We start from the raw sequence: 24,957 nt of genomic DNA, 5'->3' as shown, positions 1-24,957 counted from the left end.
GTGCTTTAGTCATTTTATTTTAAATTGTTCACAAAAATACATACTGAATATATTTTAACAGTTCTGAGTTAACTGCTGCATGACAGTTGCACAGAGGCCGATCAGCTGTAGATGTTCATCAGCACCATCTGCTAAGCATTTATCAACTTCCTACGAGAAAATGAAAGATTAGTAAGTAATTTCCCTTTCAGCTGTGTATGCTGTGCTGAAATGTAGATGTCTACTTACAGCAAGTTTTTCTGTAATAACAGACTTCTGTTTATCAGAAAGGTTATCATTTTCTACAACCCCATCATGAAGTTGATTTACAAGCTGAGTTGCTGCATGACCCTCATCTATTAAGTCCTGTAGCAGAAAAAAAAAAAAAGATTTTGGTATGATTTCCATCCCTCCCCGCCACCCCAGGTTAGTAAAGTGTCTTTACCTTTACCACAGCTTCTAGTTTGTCAAAAGAGCCACTCTGACATGCAGCAAATACTCCATCAATTGTTTCAGCTGGTATTACCTAAAATAAAGAATTAAAGAATTAATAAAGAATAAAAATAAAGTTTCTGGGTGAAGACGGTTGACTTGTTTCTCTGCCAAGCCTGTGCAAACTCCCTGGTGGTCTGTGCTACAGGACATGTGCCACTTCAAGTGTGGAACTGTTACCTGATGCTGAATCCACACATACAGAGTTGGGAGGGCAAAGAACTGAAAAAGGGTCAGCTTTAAGCCTTATGCTCATCTGGTCTCCAGATACGTGATGCAGAAAGCTACTGGACCTGAAACAAACTCTGGAAACATCCTATTTCTAAGATGCCACTAACAAAATGCAGAGATTGGTTGGTTTATGTTTCATTACAATACAAAATGAAATCTGAAGACAAGGGTGTGGCACAAGAGAATTCCTTTAATGATTTAATTATAAGTTGGATATGACCCTTTTTCCTTTATAAGAAAAGGGATATCTTACCTATTTTAACTGCCACATCCCTGCCTGCCTGAAGCATTCTGATACTCCCAGAATGGTGTAAATGTTTATATTCCCTCAAAATTCATGTTAAAAATCCCTAATGTATTTGGAGGTGGCACCTTTGGCAGGTGATAGGAGAGTGGAGCCCTCATGAATGGGATTAGTGCCCTTATAAAAGGCTCAGAAAGCTTTTTGCCACAGGACGGTGCAGGGAGGTAAAGGCCATCCGTGAACTAGGAGTCTACTCAACTAGGAAGTGTGTCCTCAGGCACTGAATCTGGGGGCACCTTGATCTTGGATTCCCAGCCTCTACAACTGTGATATTTTTGTTTATAAGCCACGCAGCCTATGGCATTTGTTAACAGCAGCCTGAATGGGACTAAGCACATAATAAGCATTTCATATATATATCTGAATTAAAAATTTTCTAGAAGCCACAAAAGAGCCAACTAAAAATTTAAGAATATCCAGTGCTCTTACCCCAGCAATGTCTGTGATCACCTTTCCTGTGACCTCCTTTCCACCTGTTAATCGAGTAGCACTTTGAAGAAATGTAATGGCTTTCCTTAAGTCTCCTTCTGACACTTTAACAAGATGAGCTAGTCCCTGAAGAGAGAAAAGTTCTTTAACCTGTTATGGCCAATTAAGGCTGACTTTAATAAAAATGAAAAGCACTGTGTTAGCCTAGAGTTATGGGGAAAAACAAAATCTATTTCCATTTTTGAGGGAATGTCAGTTCTATAGTGGCAGAATTCATGGAGACAGCCTTGATTACATACAGCAAGGAGAATTCAAATTAGTTAAGTTCTGTTATAATGAATAAGGGCCTATACATTCTATCACTGTGCCAGAATTTCATCATACCAAGTTAGTCCTTGCAGTGGAGTATGGGTAATGACAAGTGGAGTACACTGTCGTGCAGAGATTGGCTGTTGCAGAATTTGCATCCTAACATGAAATCTGCCTCAGCTTTGGGTCTCTGAAGTATTGACAGATAATAAACTTCTAATAGCAACAGAAAGGCTGAACCAGTAATTCCTAGACATTCTGTTTATTTAGCTTAACTTTGCCTGAAGAATCGGCATCAGAAATTGAAGCAACACAAATTTGACTTTCAGGAAGGGCCTCTTCATAGGCATTCATCAAAGGAATTAGTAATTTACAATAATTGTAATAATAGTGATTACCTCATTGCTGATTTTGATATGTTCTTTATCAGCGATGTCTAGTAATCGCTGCTGTTGAACTTTATCTGACAGAGGTTTGAAGCGGAATTTAGAACATCTAGAGGTCAGAGGTTCAATTATTCTGTAAAATATTGGAAAAAACAAGTCAGTGGCTAAAGAAGAAACTCCCCCGAAGAACTCATTTTTGTCAAGGACAAATCAAGATTTTGATGGAGAAACTAATGTAGCCTTGAAACATTAAAATTTTTTCTCTCCCTATTTGGGGCTATCAAAATAAGGGTGCCTAGCATCCACCTTCAGGGCGTTACACATACCGACTGACGTAGTTACAGATGAGACAGAATCGGGTGGCTTTAGACTCTTTCTCCATGGTACGTCTTAAAGCTGCCTGAGCAGCTGAGGTCATAGAATCTGCTTCATCCAGGATCACAATTTTAAAAGGAGGACATGGCTTCCCGCTGATTCAGAGAAACACAAAGGAGTTATAATTCACACATCATTATCACAATCTAATTTTTAGAACATTCTCATCACCCCAAAAGGAAGCCCTGTGACCCTTAGGAGTCATTTCTTTTTTCTCTCCCAACTGTCCCAGCCGTAGGCAATCAGGAATCTACTTTCTGTTTCCACAGATTTGTCTATTCTGGACACTTCATATAAATGGAACCACATGTTGTCAACTTAATACATTGTCTTTTGTGATTGGCTTCTTTCGCTTAATGTAATGTTTTTAAGGTTCATCCATGTTGTAGTATATCATTACTTCATTTCTTTTTATTGTCAAATACTATGGCAAATGGATGGATATAATACGTTTCATCCATTCTTTAGTTGATGGATGTTGGGTTGTTTCCATGTTTTGACTACTATGAATAATGCTGCTATGAACATTTGTGTACATGTATATATGTTTTCATTTCTTGTCAGTATACTAGGACTGGAATTGCTGGGTCATATGGTAACTCATAGGGGAACTGCCAAACTGTTTTCAAGATGGCTGCACCATTTTACATTCCAACCAGCGATGTATAAGGGTTCCAATTTCTCCACATCCGTGCTAATACTTATTTTCTGTCTTTTTGCATCCTAGTGGGTATAAAGTGGTATTTTCATCATGGGTTTGATTTGCGTTTCTCTAATGGCTCATGATGTTGATGAGCATGTTTTGATATGCTTATTGACCACTTGTGTATTTTCCTTAGAGTAATGTCTATTCAGATCCTTTGCCCATTTTTAAATTGGGTTGTCTTATTATTATTGAGTTGTAAGGGTTCTTTATTCTTGATCTAAGTCCCTTATCATGTATGTGATTTATATACATTGTCAATCCAAGGTGGATATCAAAAATTGAATTATTCACTTTCTACAAATCCCTAAGTGTGCTCTGATATAAATTTAAATATATGCCAGGTACCAAAAATTTAACCTTGGAACTTTGCCACCTAAGGAGTATACACAGTTGCGTAAACATCCTTATTGAATTATTATTAGTAACAACTCCTTTTTCACTCTAAAAGTGTCCCAGTTTGGATAAGGTTTTACATTGTCACCAACTATGAAATATACTGAAGCTTAAGATATATGATAGGACTTCTAAAAAATAATATAATAGCAAAAATCAGGATTTTTATTATGAGTGTACGACCAAACCGTCACATTTGATTAATAAATACTCCTTAGACAAATATCGATTAAAAACCCTTGACAGCTAAACAACTTAAAATTAGTTACTATAATGGAAAGGTCATTTCTAGGTTTAAATAATTTAGATAAAAATACAATCTAACATGAAAAAGAAGTTGAAAATCTGGCAGAAACATGTTTTTTAAACAAATACAATGACATGGTATAGAGAAGGGAAGGTGAGCTTACTTACTCTGAACGGCTTCCTGTCACAGTTAACTGGGCAAAATTCTTCACTTTCTCTCTAACTACTTGTATTCCACGTTCATCAGATGCATTTAACTCAAGAACTCTTAATCGAAAAAGTTCAGGCCTATGTCAAAATGGAAAAAAATTATGAAACATCATAGAGCATAAAGTCACCCAGGTTTAAACCATATTTTAACATTTGTACATTTTTCAGTAGTTTAAAATACACCTAGTAAACAATATGAATAGAAGGTATACAATTCATTCTGTATTTTCTCTTTTGCAAAGGCATACAGTTAACATTCTGGCTTTTTTCCATGCATTTAAAAAAAAAGGTAGATGATACCACATAATGTACTAAATTTTAAATCAATTTTCCACTTTGGACTGTATCATAAGCATCTTGCCATGTCATGATAAACACTGTAAAAAACCATTTTAATAGCTATATGACTTTCTAACCTAAGATTGTACCATCATTTACTTAGCATCCTTCTGTTGTTAGACATTTAGATAGTTTTAGAGATGTTACAATTTTAAATAATGCTGCAATGTAGCATATTTTGAATTATTTCCATAAAGTAGTTTGCTATAAGGAAAATTACTGGATCAAAAATGAACAGTTAATTTTTAAGTGAGTTTTTTAAAAAAATTATTAAAAGTAACTCTCTGTAGGAAAATCTGAGAACTCAAAAGAAAATAAAAATACCTGGCACACACTGCCAAACCCTGTTTTGAAGACTTCCTTCTAGTTATTTTTTTATATATGTGTGTATATTTTTTTTAATAGAAAAAAAACAAGAGTTGGGATTTCGTCTTTATTTTTCCTAAATAGCATGATATCCTACACATTTTTCTATGGGCATAAACATCTAGAAAGCTCTGTGCATGTATTTTCTATTTTAAAACCACATATACTATTAAAGGTGGAATTTATAGTTAAGTCCTTTTAGGTCTATCAAGACAAACATTATTTAAAAAAAATATTTTACAAGTTATATAATTTGGACTAACCTACTGTAGAACAACTAATAATAAACTATACTTAACAGTTTCATGATGACTACATCGCTAAGGATGATTCAGACTGGATCTGATTGAGTTGTAAAATAATCAAAAAAGCTCTCTTAAAATTTCCTTGGGAAAATGAAAGTTGCTGTCAAATAAAATCCTCGGTTCAGAGCAGCTTCCTCTTTTGTCCTCCACATTTCAACAGAACTGATTATCCTCATATATTTGGTGGTTTCAGAGGCATCTAATTATCTTCATGTGTAGGATTTCAGATGTACCCTTAGGCCATATGCCTGATATTAAAATTCTGGATTAATTAAAGATAGCCTTTGTTATGTTGGTGCATGTTGCATAGATATCAGACATGGCTGATACGTATTTTTTAACCTTAGGTAAAGGGTTCCTCTACTACAACAGTTGGCTAAGCAGAGACAGTCAGTCTAGGACTGACTAAGAAGGTGGCTCACAGAGATTTTCTGCTGTACCTGGAATCATACTGCCTCAACTACTACACACTCTGTTTATACTCAGGATACTTGAGGGCAAGGAGCTGGCCCAGCCACTCCAGAGGCAGGCCCTGGCAAGTCCAGAGCAAGAAGGAACTCAAGAAGGGGTGGTGTGCGTCAGTAGCATCAAACAGCAAATTCTATGACAGATGTGAACACGACCATTAAAAGTCATGAAACTATCAGCATGACCGGAGATAGGGTCTTCTGGTTTCCAAAATCATAATGAAAGAGTTAAAAGTGATGAAAAAAAATCACAAGGCTCCTTGTAGTACATTCAAACATTTGAACAAGGTTCAGAATAAAGGTTACAAAAGATAACAGGCAAGCTAATTTATTAGAGGGGAGGAACTGGAAATGGGCCAGCTGGATTATTAAAAAATTCAGAACAAAAATAAACCCAACAACCTCACAGAAAAACCAAATGCAAAGTTTTAGAGAATGAAAAGCAGTACCAGAGATTCTTAGTGTCAAGTCTTTAAAAAAGAGAGAGAGAGAGGTTTCAACTTACCCAAAGAGTTCCCTAGCTGCTGCCAAAATAGTGGATGTTTTTCCAGTTCCAGGTGGCCCGTAAAACAAGAGATTAGGGAGCTGTAGAAGTTAAATTTTATTTTTTTAAAAATTGTATTCTGGCACAAATAGGTGAAAGTGACTGAAAATGTCTATGGAATAGTGCAATGACTTCCCTAATAGGGCATATATATCTGAATACAAGGATTTCTTAATATAACTGGTATCATAGTAATAACAGTAGTAAATCCTGCTTTTTCACAAACACTATCATTTTTCCCTAAGAGGTCTTTCTAATATCTTAAGCTGAATCAATATTTATGATTGTTCTACACCTAATCTAATACTTAGGTGGGATTTTCAAAGCTGGAATTAAAACCCTCTTATTTCTGAAGGGAATACTAGGCTTCTGTCAGTTCCCTATCCCACACCTAGGCTCAGGACTGGGCAAGATTTTATATTTTATAAAGATGTCAGTTGCTTCAAAAGGGACACAGACCAAATTGGATTTGGCCAATACTGAGGAAAAAGGAGTGAAAATGGCATACTGGGGCTTTGCATGAGCTAAAGTTCTAAGAACAGAAATATTAAAAAAACCAAGCATCTTTTAAGTGCCAGGCCGTGGTCCACATCATGATTACGTACCCTGCCTGTAGGGATACCCGCATGTATCAGGGAGATTTCATCAGTGGAAGACAGGATAAGATTAAATACCTAGTTATCTTCTTTTATACCTTAAGTCTAGCTGGCTTGGTGCCTACCAAATAGGCAACTGATCTGTGGTACAGATTAACAAATGTACTAAACTCTAATGAGCACTGTTATGAAACTGTACATTCTTTTTTCTTTTAATTTTATTTCATATTGGAGTACAGCTGATTTACAATGTTGTGTTAATTTCAGGTGTACAGCAGAGTGATTCAGTTATACATATATCTATTCTTTTTCAAATTCTTTTCCCATTTAGGTTATTACAGAGTATTGAGCAGAGTTCCTTATGCTATACAGCACGTCCTTGTTGGTTATCTATTTTAAACATAGCAATGTGTACATGTCAACCCTAAACTCCCAATCTATCCCCCCACCAACGCTTCCCCCCTGGTAACCATTAAGTTTGTTCACTAATTCTGTGAGTCTGTTTCTGTTTTGTAAATAAGTTCATTTGTATCATTTTCTTTCAGATAACGAATATAAGCGATATATATTTGTCTTTCTCCGTGAAACTATACATTTCTTTCATGTACGGAAATCACTGCACATAGGAAACTAAGCAGTATGATTTATTTGCTTCCACTCTTGCCTAACCTTCCCCCTTCCCATCCATTCATTCTTCACCCAAATCAGATGCCACTCTGCTTGCTACTTAAAGCTATTCACTGTATTCATACTCCACTTAGAAAAACAAAACAGACAAAAAAAATCACCCTGCTTACCATAACCTACAAGGATGTCCATGATCTGCTCACCACCTCTCTCACTTTCTAGGTTCCAACTTAGAATGGCCTCCAACAGCTAAGAACTTTCTGGCCTGCACATATGCTGTCCCCCATGAGCTGGGGTCTGACTCCATTCTTCTGTTTGGCAACTCCTACTGCATTACAAGTCAGAAGCCTTCCCTGACCACCCAATCTAAAGAGGGTCTCCTCTGTTATCCTCTCACTGGTCTTTGTTGCACTTGATATAATTTCCAATTATTTATTGTTATTTATGTAACTGTTGGGTTTAATTGTAAAATACCCATTCACCTCACTATATGAGAAGCTTGAGAAGATCAAGAACCTTATTTGTTCTATTCACATCTATATTCTCAGCATCTCCCACAGTACTCAGTATGCACCAAGTAAATAAACCAACATATAAATGTATTAGTTAAAAGACTACTACTGTTACACTGGTAACATACAGCTTAAGATACAAACTATGAGATACACTATTTAAAAACAAAAGCAAAAGCAAAACCTCCTAGGCTTCTTCATTTTTAAGGTTGTAACTGTTATTTTGATCCAACTACCTCAGTAGTTGTAATGATTCATCCAGTCAACTATTACAATAATTTAAATTCTTTAAAACATGGTTAAATTACTCAACCCTACATTATGTAACAGTCTGATATATATATATATATATATATATGCATTCAAGAACTGTACATGGACCAGCAGTTCTAAAAATTGATTTCTGAAAAATCTCTTATAATTCTACTGTAAAACCCTTTAATATAAATGAAGGAATGAACTTTTTCCTTTACTCTTTAGAGTTAAAAAAATTACTTCAACTTTAAGTTTCAAAAAGCTTAAGTCTGAAAAGAAACAAGTCATTAAACAAGTGGATAAATAAGAAAGTTCTTAGTTCAGCCTCATAAATTAGATGGTATAAAGTAAAGAACTGGATCATTATCCCACTACATTTGCCTAAAGAGTTGAGAATCCCAGCAATTAAAATACATCATGTCCTGCAATCTGTGTAAATATTACCATGCAATTTAAATTGTATAGTATTATAAAATTAAAAGCTAAAGATATTTGGATCAAATCAAAACAAATACTGGTAAAGAAAAAGATTTTCAACACTTTTATAAATATAACTTCTTTCAAACTATATACTGTTTCAGTGTAATTCCAGGAAGAGACCAATGGCAGCAAAAACCAAAGAACCTCTAATTCAAAGCAGCCAGGTTGAGAGGAGGGAAGAAAATCTTGGGAATAAAGTAAAAACCACATCCCACTTTCACCTGCAACTGTTTCCTTTCCTCCACTAAGCTCTTAAAACACTTTATCATATACAATTTTAAATTGCTAATTCTTCATATGGTTTGTCTCTGAATTAATCTAAAATGCAAGTCACTCAAGGACATTTTATCCCACATATCACAGCAGGCGACATGATGCCAAAAGCAGAACTAAAGGCTCAATTTTTTTTTTGTATTGTAGTTCAAACCACATCCTAAAATTAGGTGAGCAATCATACGGTCAAAGAATCTTTGACTCTCCCTTATAGTGCCTATCATTATCTATAATTCTCATATTTATTTTGCTTACATGTTTATTCTTCTGTGTCTCTCCCCACCAAAATAAAAGCTCACGAGCAAAGGGACCTAGCCTGTCTTGCTCAATGATCTCCACTTGAGTACCATATAACAATCCCATAGGACAGAAAAGGAGATGCACAACAAATATTTGTTGAACTAATCATCCATTGTACAAATAGTAATCAAGAGCCTACTGTATATACAGGATAGTATTTAAAGGGGGCCGGAGGCTATAAAGGAAGGAAGAGGGTGAATAAATTAAGTCTTAAATCTCCCAATGACTTTAGACAGCATCTGCTACTCACATCAGCTCCTTCTAAAGACTTTTTTAGCACTGCAACCACTTCTTCCTGGAAAGCAACTTCATCCACATATTTTGGGCGACTGGAGAAAAAGAAAAGAGAGAAGTTATTCAGTGTATTATAGTAGCCACAGAAGTCTCTCCCTTTGCTAAAATACCAATGATAACTCTCTCATATCAGTAATGAAATGAGAAACTTTCATAATTGGATGTGGAAACCCCATCTATATTTACTTTAGGCAAATATATACTGAGGAATGAATAATTTTTCACTTTTCCAGATGTACTGCTTGTATCTGTTGTGCTTACAAAAACTATGCAAAAGGATTTTCTAACATCACAGATGCCAACTGGTTCAAAATGTAAAATGAACATTTGCCTAGAAAGTAATATTATGTTTTGACAACATGCCCCTAAACTGAAAAGGGAGACCTATTTAGCAACCTCAAGATAGGTAACAAAGTTACATATATGTTACATGTTGTTAATTGGTTAATATCAATTTCTCCTATCACCTAACTGCACAAAAAAATGCATACCTATTCACTTCATTGAGGGTTAACAAAATAACAAGCTTAACCAATATGGAGTATAATTTTTGTCTTACACTGTTAACTAATGATGTTAAACGAAGTTATACTCCCAACCCTAAGTTAGGCTCTGTGCTTAGCTAACTAAACAGAAGTTTTTCTTTGATTTATACTTTTCTAACTAATCAGGCCAACACCAGGCAGATATTTTATGTCAGATAATGTTATCTTGGAAAACCAGTGTATATTATAAACCAGGGTTTCATATTCAAATACCTGCAGAGTCCAGGCAGATAACAAGAGTGAAGAATTCGAGTGTAAGACAAGAGACACTAGTAGGGACTATGGTGAAGTGAGGAACATATGACCTTTCCAAAATGAGTAGTACACACATCCATCTAAGTGTTTTCAGGTGAGAACTTGAATCTAGTGCTGCCTAGTCTCCTGAGTCTGAAAATCTAGATTTTCCCCCTTGTCTAATTTATTTAATGAAAAGTTTCTAGACTTTTATGTGAAATTTCCCATTTTTAAAAGCATTGTTGGTGCCAAACAAAACTTATGAGGGCCTTACTTGGCTTATAAGTAATCTGCAATCCTTTGGTAATAACTGAGGGTACACCAGGGGTACCGACTACTTGTTATAATATCACTTAGCTGACTGAAATTCAAGAGCCACTTCAGGTGCTGTTTTTGCCAAAAATGTATAAACAAAAACTCAACAATTTTCAGCTATCAGTAATGAAAAGAGGAACAGATTATTTGGACTTAAGTCGAACTCCTAAGAGCTTATAGAAACTCTGTTTTCTTCACTGCTGTATTCCAGCCCCCAAAACCGTAGACCTGAGTTACAGAGAAGGCTGTAGTTCATTCAGAAAATACGTGAATTCAACTAGATTATTCTAGGTACATTTCAGTTCCAAGGTTCTATGACTTATATAATTGGGTGATTTTTAAGGCAACATTTAAACAGGCAAATCATCCCCCTCTTAAAAAAAAAAAGGTGATCAAAACTGGTCAGAGAGATAATTTATTAACTATTTCAACAAAAACAAAAGCATTCTTACTATTTTTCCACCCACGGAACAGGTTTGGCTTTCTTGTTCTCTCCACTACTTCTGGCAGTGGCGGCTACTCCTCGATCCTTAGTCAATGGTGGTTTACTGCTGATAGATGTGCCTTTTAGAAATGCCTGCATGGTTACTTCACCCTGACCAGGTGCAAGACAGAAACGGAAAAGCTCTTTTGAAACCATCATGAGGAAGTACAGCCTGAAAGCACACTTAACCTTATGCAAAGACGTTCAAAAAATATTAAATGAAGGACATCACCCCATGGCCTAGCATCCTCTGAATGCATTCTACTGAGGCCTACAGGGACATAAAAGAGGCCAAAGTGCTGAAGGAGCTTAAAATGTACTTATAGGGACTTCCCTGGTGGCACAGTGGGTAAGACTCCGAGCTCCCAATGCAGGGGGCCCGGGTTCGAACCCTGGTCGGGGAATTCGATCCCGCATGCATGCCACGAGCCAAAGATCCTGTGCGCTGCAACGAAGATCCTGCGTGCTGCAAATAAGACCCGGCACAGCCAAAATCTATAAATAAATATTTTTTAAAAATCTACTTATAGTGAGGGACTTACAGAACAAAGTTCTATAACTTTAACAAGCTTTTTGATAAATATGATGGCATTAATGCCCAAACTGTACATGGGTCTCAACAGTCTCTTCTGTCATGGGCCTAACTCTAGCTCAGACCCTGGAATGGACTCAGCAATTAGGAGGAGTACTAGGACCACAAATGAGAACCTCCACTTCTCTTGGGCCTAGAGCTCCACTGGAGAGCCTATTTTATGGGCAGAGCCCGTGCCTGCCTTCAGACAGAAGCTTCTGTGGGGAGGGGAAGGCGGGGGGAGGCGAGACACTTGTTAAAATGGAAACAACTGTTTTTCTCATAGCATGCTCATTTGAAGAAACCAAAACAATTCGGAAAAGCATGAGTAGTTTTAAAAATTCAAAATCTCACCCAGAAGATAAGCACTATTAACATTCACGTAAACATTCTCCCAGGCAAGAAAAGGCTGTTTTTAGGGATAGTTTGTCTGAAAATCCCCAGCATTAATGGCAATTCTATTTTTTCACTGCTGTGTCTCCAGTGCCTGGTACAGGATAGATGCTCCATAAGATTTGGTGACTGAATTACCACTTATCAGACTCAGTTTCGCCTTCTGTAAAAGAAGCTAAGGCCCATTTCATAAGGCAACTGGGTCAAATAAAAGAATCGTGCAAACACACAGCTCTGTGCTTGGCATATGGGTATAATCAATAAATAAAATAAACTGTTAACGTCTGTAAACAACTAAGGTTTTTAACGTTATTGGATTACTCAATCCCTGCCACAGGCTGCCAAACAATAATACCGCCCAAAGCAGGACTCTGAAGGATGCTGGATTGAGCCACCCGTACACCAAGGGGTGCGCAAGAGGTGAAAGACATCACAGGGGCATCGAGGGCACAGGAGGAGAGGAAAGCGAAGGCAGCCCTCGCAATTTCTCCGGCTGGTCACCTGTTCTCCCCGGCTCCCCGCGTGTGTCCCCGGGCACTGCCTGGGCCTTTTAGCCGCTCGTCTTGAGAGCTAGGACGCCACCGGCTCGTTCCTGAGGTTTCCGCGGCAGGGAAAGGGCGAGGTGGTCGCAAAGTCTTAGCCCCGTTCCCCAAGCGGAGACTCTCAGGCCCACGAAGCCCCGAGCCGCCAAAAGGGGAGGGAACCGTTAAGGTAGCCGCGGTCAACAAGCAACCCGAGTTCCCGCCACCGAACAGCGGCGAAGGGCAGGGCGGGAACACGCCGCACGTCAAACGTCACTTCCGCTCCGCTGCGCGCGCCCCGCCTTAAGGGAGCCGTATCCTCCTATTCTGTGGTGTTTAAGCTGATGAGACACGCGGACTTTCGGGGATGCTGGGGCTGGATGGGAATGAGTCCGGAGGTGTAAATAAAGCTCCATCCTGTCCCGACGTAGCCCTCCGACTAGAGGCTGCGGAGCAAGGGAACTTGAGAGCGGCCGTCTGTAGGAGAGGCTGGGGCCGAGGACACGCGTGCTCAGCGGACAGGGGCGGGGAGGGCTCCGCGAGCGCTGACCCGCTAGGGAGGTTGAGGAGGGGCTTGTGGGCCTCGAATCGCGGAGGTCCACTCTCTTTTGTAGGTACGAGCCTGCAGAACCTGTAATTCATTGGCAGTCATGGGCATGTCACTGGCATTTCTGCGGCGACACAATTCGGCTTGTAACCTGCTTCACCCCAAAGAAGGCCGGGGATTGGGGAGGGTGGAGTCTATCCTTCGCCAGAAGAGGGCGCCGTGAAGATCCCTGTCCTTTCCCTGCGGCTTGGTCGTCGCGGAGCAAACCGTGTGTGCTTTAAGGGCGGAGACGTCGGAAGAAGATGACTTTCCTTGCCCTTTTGGGTGCATGTGGCTTATATCTCTATTAGTGTCTGCCCGTTGGTGAGAGGGAGGGCCTTGCCGCGCAGCTATGGTCAGCTAATCTCAGGGCCCTGTCCAGAAATCTGGTGGTGCAGACGCTCAATAAAAGTTACAAGATTGATAATGTTAACGCCACCAGGGTACATGCAATGTGTGCTCTAGGCAAGTGTTTGAGGCCACCCTTTTAATCTTTACCCACTGCTTGTCTTAGCTCTGGATTTTTCCTAAATGTTATTGAAATCTGAGCCTTTTGAAATGCTGCCTTCGCTGCAGACCTTTACTAATTACCCTAACCCACAGGGTTGATCTGGGTCTTCTCCAGATGAATGACTTTGATTTGGCACATACTCATCATGATACTCATTGTTAACTTTACATGTTCATTTGTCTTTCAACGAATGCTTATGGAGTGCCCATACCTACACTGCGAGGTGCTGGGGATACGGCAGAGAACAAGCTGGAAGGTCTTGCCCTCAGGAGAGTGACAGTGTGATTTGTTATGCAGAGGAAGTAGGGGCTCTGAATATATACATCCCAGGCCTAAACTAATCCAGGGGTTAATCAGATTAAGGGTGCTTTGTGCTACTTTGTAACTCCCACAGGCAGGGCCTGGTACAATCTCTGGACAGTATAAAAAGCACACAGTTTACCTATCTGGTCACTGGTTTACATTGTCAAAACTCATCACAGTGTACATTTAATGTTTGTACATTTTATGTAAATTATACCTAAATAAAGTTGATAAAACAAAGATCTGTGAAGGTAGGTGGCATTCATTTGCTACCTGAACACCACAACCACACAGAGGGAGATATAATCCCATTTTACAAAGGAGACTCAACCTTAGATGGATAAGGTTAACAGCAAATAAGCAGCAAAGCCAGAATCCACATCTAGGACTGTCTGACTCTGGAGTTAAAGCTTGTAATTAGTCACGAGGCAGGTCCAAGGCTGGCATAGAGGTGCCTTTATCCTAAGTAGAAAAAAAGAGACCTGAATGGTAGCCTGTTAGGGCAATTGGTTTAGAAAAAGTCCCACGTTCCTTCAGTATAGTCAGCCTTATGATGGGGTGAAAGTCTTGGTGATTAGAGGTTGGGCTGGATTTCGGCCTCCACTTGCTGTTCCATTCAGCTGGCCGTTCCATTCTTTTTTTTTTTTTTTCTTTTTTTTTTTTTTCTAATTTAGGGAAGGCTCTTTTATTTATTTATTTATTTTTATATTTATTTTTGGCTGTGTTGGGTCCTCGTTTCTGTGCGAGGGCTTCCTCTAGTTGCGGCAAGCGGGGGCCACTCTTCATCGCGGTGCGCGGGCCTCTTCACTATCGCGGCCTCTCTTGTTGCGGAGCACAGGCTCCAGACGCGCAGGCTCAGTAGTTGTGGCTCACGGGCCCAGTTGCTCCGCGGCATGTGGGATCCTCCCAGACCAGGGCTCGAACCCGTGTCCCCTGCATTAGCAGGCAGATTCTCAACCACTGCGCCACCAGGGAAGCCCCCGTTCCATTCTTGAACACAACTATAGGTAGCATCCTAATCCAGGTATTTCGTGAGTTTATGTGTGCACCAAGTACTGTCTCTGTCACCAGAACAAGAAATGTCATTATATAAATACATAACATTTTTTTGTATTATACATGGGTGCTCATGTGATCAAACCAGTTACTAAATTTATAATAGCTTTTATTATTTTTAAATGGATATTCATTTAGTTACTATTATGGTACTATAATGTGGAAATTTGTGAAGTTTTTCAATGTTAAAAGAGGGCTTTCAAAATTTGAGTACAACTCTACTTAGTATGTTGCCAAGACAGTACTGTACCTGGATTATGATTTATGGGTCCATTAGAAAAGGAAAAGACTTGGATGGAAATTAAGATTGCTGTCAGGTGTGGGAAGAACTAGACAGTGGATGGCCGTGTCAATTTTAAAATCAGGAAATGCAGGTGTAGTGGATGTTCTGGTGTGCCACCTTTCAGGACTGAGACACTCACTCCTGTAGTTGCTTTGAGTGTCAACAGCTGACAGCTCTCAGCTGAGTCCTCTCCAGCAATTGTCCTCAGCCAAACACAGCCACTTTGCCCAGAGTCACTTTCCTTCCTTGGGGCAGCCCACCTCCAAGGACAAATCTAGGAGAGTTATAAAGGCTAAGCCATTTTGCCTTATGTGGCACAACTCATGGATTGTCCCAGCCCCAGATCTCTGTGCACTTGCATCACAGTACAGCCTCTGCCCAGTCCTGCTTCCCTGACCCCTCTCAGGTGTTGGTCTCTAGAGTACCACTTAATTAAAAACCTACATGCAAGTCTCAGAATCTGTCTTCCTAAGGAATTCAACCCATATGGTTGCTACAAAAAGTAGTCCTAGAAAAAGATCCTAAGGTGAAATTTTGAAGTTGGATCACCTTCCAGCCTTCTGGTAATGAGAACCCCATCTCCAGTGATAGTGGGGACTGATAGCCCCTGGAATGGTATGGCAATTGTTAAAATTTTCACCAGTGGAAGACTGGAATGGGATGCCAGTGGAAGGGAATGTACCAACAGAGGCAAAATCCCAGATGTTTTAGGGAAAAGCAATTATAAGAACTTTGGAGTTGGATGGCCACTGGGCGATGGGGGGCTCGTTAATTTATTAAATGAAAGACTGATGGTGATTAATTGCCAATTTCAGCCCAAGTGAGAAAGCCAGAGGATCTATTTGACAGCTTATAAAATGATTCACATATCCTGCAGCCAGAGGGCAAAAAAATCTGGGGCCGGACCAAAAAACTAAATTTTAGGAGTATCAGAGTTCCAGAGAAGTTTAAATTCTCAGCCTCACCAAGTCTGCTACACTAAGGTCAAGGCCTTGACTGGGAGAAAAATGGGATGCTGATACTTGAAATGAAGTCACCTGGGTTGATGCATTTGAAAATCTTAAATTTCCCTATTTCCCTGAATGTTTTTGATCTATAGAAGTAGCTCATTCTTCCCTGTTAGAGGCTGATGCTAGTCTCTTGGGGATGTCTGTATATGCTTGATGATGTAGAGGCTTCTGCCTTGTACACGTCTGCCCTTACCCCCAACCATCTATTCCACTTTCCACTCGCAACCACCAGAATGATAGCCAGGATTAAGTCACAGTGTAGCCCACCTGGGGAAATGCTGTGACGGCTCAAGGTAGAAAAGGACCATATGGAGGAGCTGCAGGACTGCAACGTGAACTGGCAAAGCAGGAGAGCATATATGGGACCGCGCTGGATGAAGAGGAACAGAATACACAGTTGGAAAAGGGAGATAAACCTACAACACAGGATTTAATAGCTTGGCAAAGACCCCAGGTAATAGTATTTGGTTGGCCCTTGGAAGCTTGGAAAAAGAAACAGCCCACACTAAATAGGTAGAAATGCCAGAACTACAGTGGGAAACACTGGGGGAAGAGGTCAAAAGACTCACAGAAGTAGGATATACTATGTAAGGCCAAAAAACCACTAGCCAACTCAGTTCTTGGGATATAGTGTTCTTGTCCAAAGTGATAAGGATCGTGCTGATGAGGAGGCCTCCAGCGTCGTAAAGAAGCTCAGTGGTGGGCTGTCCTCTGTAGGCCAAGGCTGCTGGTAGCAGATGCTGGGACAGAGCAGGATTTTCTGATAGCCATGGAGACAATAGACTTCCAAAATAACAGAGGCCAGATGGCAATGCTTAACTCTCAAAAACAAGATAAGTGCAATTGTCATCATGAGTGGCGAGGTCAGAGGCAGTCAGGGAGTTCTGACTCACAGAGAGCTCGGGAGGTGGTTGATACAGCACCACATCCCAAGGGACATGACAGATGGGCAGCAAATGAGACTATTGCTCAGTCTATACAACCAAAGCAAGGAGGCTGAATGCAGCCACGATAATAAAAAGTCATGATCACTTTCTAAGTTTCCAGACCTGAGCCAGTTCTCTGACCCAAATTCCACTGACTGATGGAGAAACAAGGTCCTTATGAATCGCGGCATGCATGTAACTGAGCAGGACCGTTTGAGGTCTTCCCAGAATAGACCCCCACCCATGTCCTCCGCCTGCATTTTGTCTGCAGAAAAACTTTAGTTAAAGAATAAATTTAATCAAAGAAGTGAGGAAATGCAGAAAGAAAGGAAAACAGTCAAGCAAGACAAAATAATAATACTTTAGCCATTAAACAAAGTCAAGGACTTTAGTTCTTAAGGACTATAGATAATATTCTGAGCCATGTCCTTTGAGCTGTTTTGCAAATACTGAAACCCCTACCAGGTGGAAGAAGTTAACTGTATGCTGCCCACAAGCATGTAGACCCCAGACCGGTTGGAAAGAGAAGGTTGATGTTGGCTCCCAAATACTTCACCTCCAGCCAATCAGCAGAATGTCCACGAGCTGATCGTGCCCTGCTTCTTGAACACTATGAGACTGCCCACTATCCCCTCCAGGGTGGGACACACAGTCCTGAGGGCATTAGTCCATTGTGGCCCCCTTTGCCTGGCAAAGCAATAAAGCTATTTCTTTCTACTTCACCCAAAACTCTGTCTCCAAGATTTAATCCACCGCCTGTGTACGGAGGCCGAATTTCGGCAACCTGAGTAGAGGTTTCTTCAGTCCTTGCCCAAAGCCATATATTCATGAGACTATACACTGGGGGGGAAAGAAGGATACAAAAACCTTTCAAGGACAGTTGGATACAAGGTGTGAGTTGAGGAATCCAGGGACCCAACGCATCCTCATAACTCCCTTGTTGGAATGGGTGGATAAGGGGTCAGGTAGTAAATGGAGTTTGGACTCAGGTCTGGCTCATGGTAGGTCACTGGCTCCACAGACACACTCACTGATCATTTCCTTGGTTCTCAAAGGAATAACTGGACTAGCCATACTTAGGTACTGGCAATAACCACATCGGTTCCTTGTCCTGTGCAGTACGGGCTAGTAGCGAAAACCAAGTAGAAGCCTTTGAAACCCCCTTACCCTCCCCAGCCAAGATGGTAAATCCAAAACAATACCATATGAAGTATATGGCAAATATTAGCGCCACCCCACCCCCACTTAAACACCAGAGTCGGCAGGAATGGTGGTCCTCATCACACGCCTTTTCTATTCATCAGTATGGCCCCTATAAAAACTAGATATATCCTGGAGGATAGCAGTGGGTTACCATAAACTCAACCAAGTAGTAGTCTCCCAATTACAGCTGTGAGCTAGATATTGTATCTTTGCTAGATCAGGTTAAAATGGCCTTAAATATATAGTATACGGCCATCAATCTGATAAACGTATTCTTTTCCATCCTTATCAGAGGACCGAAGCAGTTCACATCCTCATAGGACAGGACACAGTATCAACTCACAGTGTTGCCTGGAAGCTAAATCTGCCCTTTGCCCTAATATAGTCTTAAGGACCTGGGCCATCTGGACACTCTGCAGAAGATCACATTGTTTACTATATTAAATGGTCAAATGAGTAAGAAGTGGCAAATGCACTGGAAGACTGGATAAGACACATGCATTCCGGAGGGCAGAATAAAGGCTAGATGAAGATTCAGGGGGTCACGACTTCAGTGAAGTTTTTAGAGATCCAGTGGTTTGGGGCAAGCTGGAACATATCCTCCCATCCCCACCGCATTAGGACAAATCGTTATCTCATATCTCACACAACTAAGAAGAAAGCACGATGCCTGGCAGGCCTTTTGGATTCTGGAGGCAGCATGTTCCATATTTAGAAATACTGCTCTCACTTATTTCCTTAGTGACAAGGAAAAGTGCCAACAGGAACGGGTTGTGTAGCAGATCTAGGCTGAGATGCAAGCATCCCTGCTCCTGGGGAATTCAACCAGTGGGCTACACAACCAGGTAGACTCTATGGGACTAGAGTTATCTGGGGTGAGAAAAGATGCCATGTGGAGGAGAGCAGAATCACAGCATAAGGCCCTGGGGTCCTGACGCAAATCTATGCCATCTGCGGCGAAGAATCATTCAGAAAAGAGATGCTTCTCTGCTAATGGGCCCTGGTAGAGATTATGCACCTAACCATGGGACATGAAGTGACCGAGTGTCCAGATTTGCCATCAGGAGCTGGGTTCTGTCACATTCACCAGGCTTTAAGGCCCAGGAGGAGTCTGCAGCATTCCATCACAAGGTGGAGGTGGAGGTGGAGGTGGAGGTCTGGGAACAGCCATGCATAGGACCAGAGAATACAAGCAAGCTGCATGAGCAGGTGGCCCAGGCTCCCGTGTCACCTACACTTTGTACCAGTGCCTGTCTCTCAGCTCATATGTATGATTGTGTATTGGTTTTCTATTGCTGCATAGCAATATTATAAACTTAGCAGCTTACATTAGTACGTACTTACTACTTCCCAGTTTTTGTGGGTCAGGACTCGGGCATGACTTAGTTGGCTCCTCTTCTTCAGGTTCTCACAAAGCTGCAATTGAGACATTGACTGGGGCTGTGATATTATCTGAGGATCACCTGGGGAGCTATTCACTCCCAGCCTCATGTGCTTATTGTCAGAATCCAGTTCCTTGCCCATGGCCACATTGAGGGGTTTAGTTTCTTGTAGTCTGTTGGAGAGATGCCCCCTTCAGCTCCTGGTTCCCGGTTCCTTTCCATATGGCAGCTCATAACACAGTCACTTGGTTCTTCAAAGCAAACAAGTCACGGGGAGTGCCCTTGTGAGATGGGCCCTACCATCTTATGTCATGTATCATGTACACATTCTCATGTTCATCCCATCACCTTTGCCATATTCCACTGATGAGAAGCAAGTCAGAGAACCTTCCCACACTGAAGAGGAGGGGATTACCTAAGAGAGTGAACACCAGGAGGCAGGGGTCCTGGGGGCCGCTCTAGAATCTGCCTGCCTCAGACCGCATGAAGACAAGCTGACAGAGGAGGAAAAGCTAAGCTTGGTTCACGGATGGGTCAGTTGGTATGTGGGTGCAAGACAAAAATGGATTGCAACTGCTCTGCACCCTCACTTGGGGTGGCTCCTTTGGCCTGCAGGAGACAGTTTCCTCCTAACGACAGCTACAGGCAGTGCCTCTGGTCATCCACTTGGTGAAGAAAGAGACGATGCCTGGGGCAAGGATGCCCAGAGACTCATGGGCGGTGGTCATGCTGGCTGGTTGGCCAGAGACTTGAAAGGAGAAAGACGGAAAGACTGGGGATGAAGGTGTCTGGGGAAGAGGTGTGTGGCAATGTGGACCAAAGCAGTGGGCTTGGAATGTGAACATCTTTGTAATATATGTTAACACCCAGCAGGGAGCATCTCCCACGGGAGAGGCACTAATCAACCAAACAGAGTGACTTCCAGGGGTCCTGAGCCAGCCTCTGCCCTTGGCCACCCTAGCGTTGGCACAATAATTTCATGAACAGAGAGGACACGGTGGCAGAGATGGAGGCTATGCATGAGTCCAGCAGCATGGGCTGTTCTAGCTTCTGCACTGCTCGAAGTCCAGCCTGACGTTTACAGAAACCAACGCGCACGCCTCTCCGCTCAAGCACCGCCTCTCAAGGATGCCTACCACCCTGTTCCTCATAAAGAAAGAAAACGTCACAGAAACAAATTTCTACTCTCTAGATTGTCCTGGAGATCCTTTCTCCCTAGAGTAATGTTTCTCAGGACCATAGCTTCAGAATTACTTGGGCTTGTCACTACTGTGGATTTCCAGACCCCACCCAACCTACTGAAACAGAATCTCTAGATTGGGTGCCTGGGAATCTGCATTTGTGGAATATGGAGGGTTTAGTCAGTGGCCTTTGACTACAATTCAGTATCCTAGCTAAATTTCTCCCAGAAAACAATCCAGTTGTTATGAGATGGGGAAAGAAAATATAAGCTTAGGAGTGTCAAATTGAAAAATCACTTCACCATATTAGTAGGACAAACCCGTTATTCAGTCGCCAATTTAGAAACACATTTATAGGGTCCCTCTGAGCCTGGAACTGTGCTCTAGGTTGTGGTGGGAACGAAGAGCATAAAGTTCAGATAAGAAGGAAAACGTCTACACACATAAAACCTCAGAATTGGAGGACAGCCCCAGAGGTGTGGTCCCAGCCCCTTCCTTTCACAGGCAGGCCAACTGAGGGTCAATTTCACACAGCTTTCCTGCAGCAGGACCAGGTCTCCTGAGCCTGGCTCACCAAGCAGGGTCTGATGAAATGTCACTGCGAGTGATGCCCACAGCAAGGGCTCTAGGAATTCAGAAGGGCCTCCGCGCCCTGTGGGTGAGTGAGCGGGAGCGGGGCCTTGGGCTGGTCCCCGAGAGATGAGACTCCAGGGCAGAACGCAGACTCAGGGGCATCAGGCGACAGGGGAGGGAGGCTTCAGAGGTTGCCAGATCAGGAGCATCAGGACCTCACCCCTGCCCAGCACTCACACAGCTCTGACACCCACGCATTATCGCCCCAGTTCATTCCTACACCGCCCGACCCCACCTTCAGCCACCGGCACTGCTGGGCACGATAACTCCGGGACCTCTGGGAAAGGCCTCCGAGCCCCCAGCGACGAGGGCCTCTAAGGCGACAGGACGGGCCCTGGGAGCCGCTGAGGGGGTGGAGACAGGGCCTCTGGAGACAGCCAGGCAGAAGGGGCCTGTGCCCAGAGGCAGTTACAGAGTCAGAGAGGCTCTGGGCTGGGAAGAGAAGAGCGTAACCCGACGCGTGGGACATGGCAGTGCAAGTCAAGGAGGGCGGCAGGCCCTGTGGCTTGGGACAGCCTCCTCCCGTGTGGCCTGACCCCGTGTGACAGGGAGGCCTAGGGACACTGGGAGATGAGGCTCACCGGGCAGGGGCTCTGGCGGCAGGCGGCTTCGCAGGGGCAGCACGGCGCGTGGTACAAGGCAAAGCCCCTTTGTGGCACAAGGCATCGTACAAGGCCGCAGGCCCATCCTAGCAACTGGGCAGCTCGTGCTGTCACATGCGTAATAAAGGTGGACCCACGAACCTTTGAAATCACCGAGCTGCCGTCAAGGGAGCATGTTCAGTGATGACTTGGAGCCTGGCTTGAGAGGTTCATGGGTAGAGTGGAAGGAAATGAGGTTGAGAGAGAAGGAGGTAAGCCTCGAGCATCAGGCTGAGGTGGACAACACCTGAACAGAGAACGTGATCACTGACCCAGGGATGTGTAAGTTTGCCCCACCAACTTACACAGTTTGGGCTCATCTATGTTCTCTTTTGGTACACATAGGGAAGAATGGAGCATGGTGGGAGCACTGCTATTACTTATTCAGTATTAACAGAGCTAACTGTCACAACTTGGAAGGACCGAGAGTCAAGGCATGCAGGGAACACAGCAGGATGGGCTGAGAAGTGGGAGAGGATGCCAGGACCAAGTGAGCCAGGACTGTAGAAATGTCTTCTGAATGTATGAGAGGAAGAAAAGATCAAATGCATGCATTCATATACATTTAAGTCTGTGGTTATAATGTTTTATGTGTGTGGTGGCCTTGTTCCTTTAATACTTGCTTACCCGTATGTGTGTGTGCATGTGTGTGTGTGTGTAAAATAAATGAAAACTGGCTTCACTGCATAGCACAGGGAGATCAGCTCAGTGCTTTGCGACCATCTAGAGGGGTGGGATAGAGGGGGTGAGAGGGAGACGCAAGAGGGAGGAGATATGGGCATATATGTATATGTATAGTTGATTCACTTTGTTATAAAGCAGAAACTAACACACCATTGTAAAGCAATTATACTCCAATAAAGATGTTAAAAAAACCCAAACACTGGCTTCAATTTGAGTGCCGATTTTTTTTTCTTTCAGCCTGAAATCAGCTTCTGTATGAAGCATGCAAAAAATTGCTGGCTTGGGTAAATACTATTTTTATATTTAAAAGAAGTATCATATTTTGAGAGTTCATGTTGATTACTGATTTTCTTAGCTTACTGCAAGGAATTTTTGATGTTTATAAGAACGATACCAATGCCCTCTCAGTGATTATTAGTAACTCTGATTCCTCTTGGTTCTAGACTGGTTTGAAAAGGAAATACACACTTCAGAGATATACTGGTCTAAATGTACAAGCTTAAACTCTGGTTTGCAGAGCAAAACTTTGCAAAAGGTCCTAACCTAGCCTAGTAACCTACACTCATCCTGAGACTCCTTCCTTCCTGAGATCTAGGTACTATTAGGGCAGATTAGGCAGAAACTAGCCCTGTGAGTTAACACCCACCGGGCAGCAGTCACTTAGGTGGCAGTATCACAGGGTTAAGTGCAAGTGCTCAAGCCAGCTCTGCTCCTTTGGTCAAGTTAACTAATCTCAACGTGCCTTAAATTCTTAATCTTTAATTTTACAAAATGGGGGGGGACACCTTGCAGTCTCCCTGTGAAGATTCAGGGAGATGGAGCTCTTAGCACAGCACCTGGCTCAGGTAGTACTTACCTTCACATTATCACAATGGTACCGTCCAATATTTCTTTCTCCAAAGGCAGGGAAGCAAGTTCCCGGGCTTCTTTAAGGCAACTCCAGCCCCCTAGTCAAAATGACTCTGTTGATATGCTAGAAACGGTACTAAATTTTGCATATACAATGCTTACCTTCCTTTTCCATTAGACAAAAGAAAAATCTGGAAGGAACCAAAACATAGTTTAACCATTTAAAATCTGTGCAGGAAGAGCTGCCTCCCAACCAGCAGGATCCAGAGTGGTTTCGTTCTGCCATCTAGAGGACAGGAAGGGAAAAGAGAAATTTCAAACAAAATAATTGCTCTTAGATTTTTGTTGTCAACATCCATAATTTACCAAAAAAGTATTTTCTTTCGTCTTTTTTTAACTATAAAACATAATAGTTAGCATTTTTTAAAGGCTTACAGTCTGCCAGAGGCATGCTGAAATCTTTATAGGTATTTCGCTTATCACTACATTAACACCATGAAATATTGATAGGTCCCATATCTCATTCCTATTTTGGAAATTAGGTAAGAGAGGAACAGAGAGGTGAAGGAACTTGCCCCAAATTATACAGGTAAGAAGTGGAAGAATAAAAAAGTGTTTTCTGAATAGTGTAACTTAAACTCTCTTCTGAGTTCACTTATCAATAAATTCATTTAACTTTTTAAAAGCAAAACAACAACCCAGTATTCTAAACATTAGGCATTAAAACTAAGTCCCCCCAAATGTTCATATTTACAAAGTGTGAGTTTCAACTATTGTCTGTGGAAGGAAGAGAATGCTCTCAAGTTCTTATCATCGTGAATTTTTCTGGCCACCGTTCCCATTTATTAGACCCATTTCTGCAAAGCACTCTGCATTTATTTTGGCACACAGACTGGGAGTAGCCCAGAGCCTCTGAGGTTTATGTCTTTCCCAAAATACTGGGTGAAATCAGTGGGGAAATAAAATAGTTCCATTCATGTAAAAAATGTACACTAACATAAAATGTTGGTGTAACCAAGACGAATATTTGTTAAGGCCCGTGTGTTTGAATTAGTTTTTTGCTGGTGTATGTATGCACAAATTTCCTGTTTTTATTTCTAAAGTCATTTCCTTAGGTGTCTGTGAGGATTTCTATCTTGTCTGGGATGAAGACGTTGGCAGCCAAACTGCCCCCAAAATTTAGTGACAGCAGCATACCTGAAGTGGCCGGTGCTGTTCCGAGACTGTT

At 41.9% G+C, this 24,957-nt stretch overlaps 1 protein-coding gene across 7 annotated transcripts; it reads right to left on the bottom strand.

Moving 5' to 3' along the window:
• Nucleotides 1-23,915, bottom strand: RFC4 (replication factor C subunit 4). Of its 7 annotated transcripts, none has more exons than XM_082393585.1 (12): nt 12,462-12,750; nt 11,922-12,135; nt 10,965-11,107; nt 9,375-9,453; nt 6,043-6,122; nt 4,019-4,138; nt 2,457-2,600; nt 2,143-2,263; nt 1,436-1,585; nt 425-505; nt 229-345; nt 1-150 (listed from the first exon to the last, which is right to left on the bottom strand). In XM_082393585.1, exons 2-12 carry the CDS (start codon nt 11,943-11,945, stop codon nt 55-57), a joined length of 1,155 nt encoding a protein of 384 aa, XP_082249711.1. In that variant the 5' UTR covers nt 11,946-12,135; nt 12,462-12,750; the 3' UTR covers nt 1-54. The 7 variants fall into 7 exon arrangements, with proteins under 7 accessions (XP_082249711.1, XP_082249712.1, XP_082249713.1 ...); XM_082393586.1 differs by having other exon boundaries at nt 11,922-12,123; XM_082393587.1 differs by having other exon boundaries at nt 11,922-12,054.
• Nucleotides 23,916-24,957: the final 1,042 nt, after the last annotated feature.

Source organism: Balaenoptera borealis (genome assembly GCF_965194805.1).
Source record: "Balaenoptera borealis genome assembly, chromosome: 5".
Classification (NCBI taxonomy): Eukaryota; Metazoa; Chordata; class Mammalia; order Artiodactyla; family Balaenopteridae; genus Balaenoptera; species Balaenoptera borealis.
The sequence above is the reverse complement of the archived record's forward strand: the minus strand, read 5'-3'. Positions and strand labels throughout refer to the sequence as shown.

Bases quoted from the DNA above. Each gene is read 5' to 3' on its own strand.
- RFC4 (XM_082393585.1), bottom strand. From the start codon at position 11,945: ATGTTAATAGTGCTTATCTTCTGG. The intron at 2,601-4,018 runs GTAAGTAAGCTC...TCTCTGAATCAG, and splicing joins GTGACAGGAAGCCGTTCAGA to CGGGAAGCCATGTCCTCCTT. The intron at 346-424 runs GTAAAGACACTT...TTTCTGCTACAG, and splicing joins AACTAGAAGCTGTGGTAAAG to GACTTAATAGATGAGGGTCA.